Source organism: Cynocephalus volans, chromosome 4 (genome assembly GCF_027409185.1).
Source record: "Cynocephalus volans isolate mCynVol1 chromosome 4, mCynVol1.pri, whole genome shotgun sequence".
NCBI classification, from domain to species: Eukaryota; Metazoa; Chordata; class Mammalia; order Dermoptera; family Cynocephalidae; genus Cynocephalus; species Cynocephalus volans.
Genome location: NC_084463.1, coordinates 33,303,891 through 33,312,992, shown reverse-complemented (window position 1 = coordinate 33,312,992; position 9,102 = coordinate 33,303,891). Strand labels below are relative to the sequence as shown.

Genomic DNA, 9,102 nt, shown 5'->3' with positions numbered 1-9,102 from the left:
TTAATAGCTCCTACAAATAAGTGAGAACATGTGGTATTTCTCTTTCTGTGCCTGACTTGTTTCACTTAATATAATTTTCTCTGAGTCCATTCACGTTTTTGAGAATGGTAGGATTTCATTCTCTTCTATAGCAGAGTCATGTTCGATTGTGTAGATGTACCACAGTCTCCTTATCCACTCATCAGGTGATAGACATTTGGGCTGGTTCCAGCTCTTGGCTGTTGTATATAGACCCGCAGTAAACACTGGAGTACAGGTATCCCTTTGACATGATGATTTCCATTCTTCTAGGTATACTCCCAGCAGTGGAATAGATGGGTCATATGGTAGATCTGTCTGTAATTGTTTGAGGAACCTCCATATCATTTTCCATAAAGGCTGCACCATTTTGCAGCCCTACCAACAGTGTATGAGAGTTCCTTTTTCTTCACAACCTCTTCAGCACTTATCATTCTCAGTCTTTTGGATATTAGCCATCCTAATTGGAGTGAGATGTTATCTCAAAGTAGTCTTGATTTGCATTTCCCAGATGCTGAGTGAGGTTGAGCATTTTTTCGTGTGTCTGTTGGCCATTCATATATTTTCCTCTGAAAATGCCTATTCAGCTCCTTTGCCCATTTTTTAATTGGGTTATTTGTTTTTTTACTGTTAAGTTGTTTGACTTCCTTGTATATTCTGGATATTAGTCTTTTGTCAGATATCTATTTTCCAAGTATTTTCTCCCACTCTATTGGTTGTTTTTCTATTCTGTTGATTGTTTCTTTTGCTGTGCAAAAGTTTTTTACTTTGATATAATGTTTATTTTGCCTTTAGTTGCCTGTGCTTTTTGGGTCCTATTTACAAATTCTGTACATACTCCTACCTCCTGGAGTGTTTCCCATCTGTTTTCTTTAAGGAGTTTCATTGTTTAAGGATGCATATTTAATTCTTTAATCCATTTTGAGTTGATTTTGGTATATGGTGAAATGTACTGGTCTAGTTTCATTCTCCTACATATGAGTAACCAGTTTTCACATCACCACTTGTCGAAAAGGCAGTCTCTTCCCCAGTATGTAGATTTGCTGCCTTTGTCAATGATCAAATGGCTGTAGGCATGTGGGTTGATCTCTGGGTTCTCTATTCTATTCCATTGATCCATGTGTCTATTTTTATGCCAGTACCATGCTGTTTGGGTTATTATATCTTTGTAATATAGTTTAAAATCAGGTAGTGTTACGCCTCCAGCTTTATTTTTTTTTTGCTCAGGATTGCTTTGGCTATGTGTGGTCTTTTGCTGCCTGTTCCATATAAATGCCTGAATAGCTTTCTATCTCAGAGAAAAATATCATTGGGACTTTGATGGGTACTGCATTGAATCTGTAGATCACTTTGGGTTATATGGACATTTTCACAATGTTGATTCTTCCAATCCAAGAGCATGGGATATCTTTCCTTTTTCTTGTGTTCTCTTTAATTTCTCTCAGCAGTGGTTTGCAGTTCTCTTGGAAGAGATTTTTCATATCCTTGGTCAGCTTTATTCCTAAGTATTTTATTATTTTGGTAGCTATTTTAAATGGTCTAGCTTTCTTGATTTCTTTTTCTGCATGTTCACTGTTGGAGTATAGAAATGCTACTGACTTTTGTGTGTTGATTTTCTATCCTGCTACTTTGCTGAAATCATTTATCAATTCTAAGAATTTTTTTATAGAGGCTTTAGGCTGTTCAACATATAGGATCATATCATCTGCATATAGGAACTACTTGACTTCATCCTTTCCAATCCAGATGCCCTTTATTTCCTTCTCTTCTCTGATTGCTCTAGCTAGTACTTCCAACACTATGTTGAATAGGAGTGGTGAGAGTGGCCATCCTTGTCTAGTTCCTGTTTTTAAGGGAAAAACTTTCACCTTTTTCTGGTAACAATAGGCTTTATTTTTAGATGCGAACTCTGCGGACCAGCAGTTCAGAGCCACTGCCTCACATACCAAAGTACACACAAAAGCAGCAACAAGCCAAAGGGTGTATTGGCATGCATGTGCACTAACTCTACTCCCACACAACATGTTACAAAGGATATGCCGTATTATACCCAGCCAGAACTGAAGTGAGGGGGCCTACTAAACTACTCCATTTTCCTCACATTATGTATTCTCTATCTTTGTGGGAGAGATGACAAATGCATCCTTCTAGTTGACCATCTTTCTCCAGCCACCTGGTTGTGTATATCTTTATAATTGTTATGTCTTCCTGCTAAATTGACACTTTTATATTATAATGATGTTTTTTGTCTCTGGAGACAGTTTTACGCTTAAAAATCTGTTTTGTCTGTTATAATTACAAACACTCTTGCTTTATTTCCCATTTCCATAAAATATTTTCTTCCATTCCTTCACTTTTACTTCATATGTCTTTAAATATAAAGTGAGTGTCCTGAAGACAGCATATTTCCGGATTTTGGTTTTTTGTTTATCAGCTACTCTACACCTTTTGGTTGGTGAGTTTAATCTATTTACATTTAAGGTAGTTATTATTAGGTGAATAGTTACTATTATCATCTTGTTAATTGTTTGCTCTCTATTTGGCATTTGTTTTTGTCCTTTTTTCCTCCTGCTGTTTTTCTTTGTTATTTAGTAACTTTGTTGTAGTAATTTTTGTTGTTTTTCTCTTTATCTTTTGTTTATTCTATATTTATATATCTGTTTTTCATTAGCTTGAGGCTTTCATAAAATATATTTTAGTTCTAGTCTTCTATTTTAAGTTGATAACAACTTAATTTTATTTTCATACTAAAACTATACTTTTAAACCCCTCACACTTTCTGTTCTCTTAATGTTTGCTCTTTTTTTGGAATTCTGTATTTATAAATACATTTTTATCTTTTAGATTTACATTAAGCCTAAAGCAAATTGTTCACCACAATTACAGTATTATATTAATTTGTACATATCTATGCATTCACCTTCACTGGTGATAATGCTTTCATATGCTTTTGTGTTGTTATTTAGGATGTTTTCCTTTTGATTTTAAAAACTCCCTTAAGAATTTTATGTAAGTCAGGTCTAGTGGTAACAGGGTGTTTTTGTTTGTTTGGGAATTACTTTATTTCCATTTAATTTTTGAAATGTAATTTTGTCCAGCACAGTAATTTTGGAAGCATTTATTTTTTCTTTCAGCACTTTGAATATATCATCTTACTCTCTCCCGCCTTGCAAAGTTTCTGTTGAGAATCTGCTAATTGTCCTGCTGGGATTTTCTTATGTGTGACAATTGCTTTCCTTTTGTTGCTTTCAAAATTCTGTCTTTATCATTGATTTTGGACTATTTGAGTACAGTGTGTTGTGGTGAATATCTATTGATATTCAGCCTATTCATGGTTCTTTTGGCATCTTGGATTCAAATGCTTTTTTCCCTGGCCACATTTAGGAAGGTTTCTGCCTTTTTAAAAATTAATATTTTGACCTGTTTCTCATTCTTTGCCCTTTGTGAAACTCCCATAAAGCCTATATTGTTTCACTTGATAGTGTCCCATAAATTATGTCATCTTCCTTCACATATTTTTTAATGATTTTTTCCTTCTTGTTTCTCTGTCTCGATCATTTTAAATGATCTATGAGCTTGCTGCTTGTTTTCTCAGGGCTATTGAATCTATTGTTAAGCTCTCCATTGGACTTTTTTTTAGTTCAGACATTGTATTCTGTAACTCTAGAATTTGTCCTGTTTTTATGGTTTCCATTTTTTAACTTTTAACTTACTTTATTAATTTTTTAAAATTTTGTATGTCTGTGTTCTCTTGGAAATTTTAACTTAAGTTTTGGTTTATAACACTTAGGCTAGTATGTGCTTAGATGTTTTTTCTTTATAATAATATTCTTTAGGTTGCACTATATATTTTTTTGAAAATCTAGAATTTAAAAAATATGAATTGAAAATTATTTAGTCACTTTCTTCATATTTATTGTCTTTCATAATTCCACTCTTTTTTTCCAAATAGAACTATAATTATACACATTAGAACATGTCATATTGTGATAGGGCTCCCTGTGGTGCTGCTAATTTTTCTTCTATTGTTTTTTCTTCTGTCCTTCAGGTTAAATAATTTATGTGCAGGTGGTAAATTTTCCATTATTCTGCTATCTGTATCAGCAGTTTAGGTGTACACCATACTTCCTGGAGCTATCAGCATTATTCGTTCTAAAACAGAATTTCTAATATTACCAATTTCTTGAATTTGTTTTCTGGCTTGTACAAAACTGTTCTTCTCTTTGTCCTTGACAAATCCATTTTCTTAATTTGCTCCAATTTTTCTCTTCAATTATCATCTATTGTTTTTCTACTTCCCTCATTATAGATGTTGGCATTGGCTTTCCTGAATTACCCTAATACTACTTTATAAAAGACTTGAACTTAAAGAAGGTTGGGAAGATAAAAAAAAAAAAAGAAATATTTTAAGCACTTTATTTATAAACTTCTAATCCAAATAGCAAATGTCATAAGTAAAATTGAACTGAAATGAAAAATAAAGAAAAATTTAATGATCTCTGTATGTTATCCCAAAGTAAGACAATATCTAAGCCCATACTTAAATTTCTCAAATTATATTCAAAGATTAAATTATTGTATAAGTATGTGTGTGTTAAGAGGAGAGATGCCCTGAAAACTTTTCTTTTTAGGATCACAGAGGTAAACTGACGTAAATACACAAAAATAAATGTATCAGAATATTTCAAAAAGTTTATGGAAAACTAGATTTAAAAGATAATACAAATCTTTCCATCAGCCTTTTGGAGTACCCACGTGTGTGTGTGTGTGTGTGTGTGTGTGTGTGTGTGTGTGTGTGTGTGTGTGTGTGTGTATACACGTACATATATATTCTCCATCAAGTAATATATGCAATTGTGTTTTTTAATTAATATGGTACTGTTACTTTATCACTCCTACCTACCACCACTTTCTTTTATCACATACAATAAAAATTTTTATTACTGTAACACAATATGCAAAACCTAAATTGAATATAAAACCAGTGTATTTTCTTATCAAAAGTAGAGTTATTTTCATAAATTTGACCACCAATTAATTAACAAATATCATGAGACTTTTCTGGAATTGGTGAGTCGAAGATACCTAGAATTAATATAATTCTCAAAGAAAAATCTGTCACTTGGACCTCTTCCCCATGAGCAAGATTCGTCCCTTGACCAAGTCTTTCAGTGCATCTTTCATGGCTTTGTTGCGAAGACTGAAGATGAAGGGACTCAGGAGTGGCGTGATGACCGTAGAGAGGATGAAAAGAATCTTGTTGAGGTGCAGGCTGCTCTTCTGTGAGGGGCGGACGTAGACAAAGATGGAGATCCCATAGCCCATGGAGACCACAGTGAAGTGAGAAGCACAGGTTGAAAAGGCTTTGCGTTGACCTTGGCCTGATGGTATCTTCAGGATAGTGGAGATGATGTAAACATAGGAGACAACTGTGAGTGAGAGGGAGCTGATGAACAGGACAAGGGAGCTGAGGAAGTCCAGCAGCTCAATAATACGGACGTCAGCACAGGCCAAGTGGAGGAGTGGGGCACTGTCACAGAAAACGTGATCGATCACATTGGGGCCACAGTAGGGAAGTCCTGCCTTGAGGACTGTAGATGGGAGGATGAGGAGAAAGCCACCCACCCAGGAGAGGATGACAAGACGGACACAGAGTGAGCTGGTCATGATCACAGGGTACTGAAGGGGGCTGCAGATGGCCACATAGCGGTCATAGGACATGACAGCGAAAAGAATAAACTCAGTGCATCCGGAGAGGAAGTAGAAATAGGACTGTACAGAGCATCCACCAAGTGAAATGCTCTTCCTCTCTGAGAGAAATCCTACCAGCATCTTGGGAACTGCACAGGTTGTGGTTAAAATTTCACTGAAAGAGTAATTGCTGAGGAAGAAGTACATGGGTACCTGGAGCCTGTAATCCACCAATATGAAGGTGATAATAAGTGTGTTTCCAAGGAGTGTCACCAAGTAAGCCAGTAAGAAAGTCAAGAAGAGAAGACCTCCAAAGGCTCTGGTGGTTGGTATCCCCACAAGAATAAATTCAGTCACGAATGTCCAATTCCCCCTTTCCATGCTTTATGGCACTTTTACTGTAAAGAGAGTTGTAGAAGAATTAAGATGATTCAGTCAATTACAAAATTCAGGACAAATTTAAATTGCTTTAGTCATGGCCTTGATTCTAGCAAAACTGAGTAACTGATTAAAATTACTGTTGGGTACAATATTTTCTACAAAAATCCAGGTTAGGATATATGGATATCTGGTTTTCTAAATCAAAAAATAAATAAGGTATACATATTTGCAAAATTGTTGACAGTTTGTAATCATTTAAAAAATTATCTTTGATCAGAACAAGTGAATAATTAATTAAAGTTTGGGTCTCAGTCTCTGATAAAAAATAGCTAAAATAAGCCTTTGCTTATAAAGATCAGTATCAATAATGCCTTTATCTAGCATAAGTTTGCAATGACTTGGCAAAGGGATTAACAAAAGATCCTCAGTTTTGAAAAATAAACATATAAAAATAAGTACAATAATATAAACCATAGAAATATTATATGATTCTGGCATCAATGGACATACCAAATGTGATTATCTCAATAAAAAAATAGAAATATTGACATAAGCCTAATCTACTTATTAAATAACAAATAAAATAGCCAAATAACATATTGAAAATATTAATCATAGCATCCATAGGAGCAATAATTGTATCAATTAACATAAATATATTAAGTGGTATAAGTCTCAGATTAAAATACAAAACTTTATGAAATTTGCAAGAGACACACACAAAATATACTGGCTCAAAATGTAAAAATAATGAAATAAATATTGGTATAAACATATCAGAAAACACTTGAAAATTGAAAAGTATGGTAATATTAAGGGCAGAAAAAAATAGTATTCGAGGCAAAGAAAACAAAGTTAGACAAAAAGCAGAGCCCATGTGGGAAAATATTAAAATTTCCAGTGAAGTTCAAAATATCATGAAACTATTTGACTGAAGGTATCACATAAAATTTATGACAGGCAATTTTTAGAAATACAAGCATGAAATTTTAAAAAAATGACAGTAGTAGAATTTGAAACAATATTTTCAATAATTATGTTTCAGAAAGAATAAAATAAACAATAAATTATATGTATTATTAAGGTAAAATATTTAGAAATAAATTATAGGAAATATCCACAATGTTATAAATAAAATGACAGACATAATCCCATGATTGGAATCAATATTGCCAAATTATTTATGAATCCATACAATTATAGGCAAAATTCAGGATTAGTTTTTACTTCAGAAATGAACAAATGTTTTAAGTATAATTTTAATTATTCTAATATTTAGAGTCTATTTTTTCTGTGAAATTTTAATTTTTAAATTATTTTTATTTTTATTTTTTCATTGAAACATAATTGATTGTACATATCTGTGGGATACCTTGTTGAATGTCAATACCTGTGTGCAATATGTGATGCCCAAATCTGGATAATTAGTATATTCAACATTACAGATTGTAAGCCTTTTTGTGGCCGTTTACCAATTTCTCATTAACCTTCCCTCCTCCTCCTTTCCCACCTATGATAACCTAAATTTAAAGTCTATTTTTTTAAACAAAATCTTGAATATGGTTTCTCTCTATTAGCTATTATAATCTGTTATTTGTAGTAAAACAATTTTAGATAAATCTGCAAAATTTTATAAATGCACACATAATGATTTTTATTTAACCAATTGAAGTAGCTGTAGGAAAAGAAATTCAACTGCCACAAAAGAATATTCAAATGGGACATAAATTCCCTTCAAGAACTCATGGTCAGGAGAAATAAAACATAGGAGCATTACAGGGAGAGAGTAACTGGACTGGAGACCCTGGGTATGAAATATATGTTTAACATTTTTTAGTGATAGAAGCAAGCGAGTTAGTGTTCTGTATGGTGTAATTTCTGACAACAGAGGCAGACCAGAGAGAGAGAGAGAGAGAGAAAAGCTGCCTCAGAATAGATGAGTACGATGTTCTAAAGCTTTGAACAGCCATTCGGCGAATGTGCTTTGAATCCAACCTGCACACTGGGCATTTGGGTAGAGGCTAAGGAAAGTAATGAAGAAAAGCGGACACTGCAGAAATGAAGCAATGTTCAAAGTCTTAAAGAAAGATATGTGAGAATATACAAGTTTAATTTCTCACTCAAATGAATCAATTTAGACATTCTTAAAACAAATTTTAAATAAAGATATAATCATACAATATTCTCCTAACTTTTGTAGCATCTCACCTTCAAATAAATCAGAAGCATCAATCATGGGTGCATATGTTCTCCTCAGCAGACTTGTTATTACATAGGAAAGACCTCTAGTAAGTCTCCATATCCTTTCCAAGCACAGGAAACCTCTTCCTTTATCATCTCATCATCTTGTCTTAAAAGTGAACTGTGTCCAGTGACAACAATTTAGATGAAGAAAAAGCAAAAGGAATTCCCAACTTTGCACGATTTTTTTTTTTTCTTTTTAAACTGAGCTTCAGGGCCAGAAGATGGAGCTTCCATAAGAACTGTTTAGTTCAGAACCCTTGAGGTGATGGGCAAATTAGCTCTGAACAATTCAACAGCACAAGGTACTCTAAGAGGAAATACTTTCAGAGGCTAAGGTATCTTTAAAAGCGTCTGCTCTGCCCACATGCCCACAGGAAGCTGACTGGGCAGGGAAAAAACAAGTTTTGACTCACTCTGAATGTTTGTCAAACTCTTTAATGAGTCTGTTCCTCTGAGACTCCAACAAATACAGAAAATTTTGTTTTCCCAAGAGAAGTTAACACCGAAAGGATGATGAATTTCAAATAACATAGTTAATTATTTTTCTGTGCAACTCTGGATAAAACTTCTTAGGTAAGAATTTTATTTATCTATAAATAAGGTAGCTGCCATATGATACAAGGAACATATGAACTCTGTTTTTTTCTTTTAATTATGTATTTTCAGGATTAACTATAGTCACCTAAAAGTACTAAAAAGAACTAGAACTTATTCTTCCTATTTAACTGTCAGTTTCTATCCTCTCTCTGTCCCTACTACCCCCCTACC

The 9,102-nt window shown here is 33.6% G+C and overlaps 1 protein-coding gene across 1 annotated transcript; it reads right to left on the bottom strand.

The window, feature by feature from the left end:
• Positions 1–5,136: 5,136 nt before the first annotated feature.
• On the bottom strand, positions 5,137–5,739 carry LOC134375948 (olfactory receptor 6J1-like). Its single transcript, XM_063094674.1, has one exon. It carries the CDS (start codon positions 5,737–5,739, stop codon positions 5,137–5,139), a length of 603 nt encoding a protein of 200 aa, XP_062950744.1.
• Positions 5,740–9,102: the final 3,363 nt, after the last annotated feature.

Coding starts and splice junctions, on each gene's coding strand:
- LOC134375948 (XM_063094674.1), bottom strand. CDS start 5,739: ATGTCCTATGACCGCTATGTGGCCATCTGCAGCCCCCTTCAGTACCCT.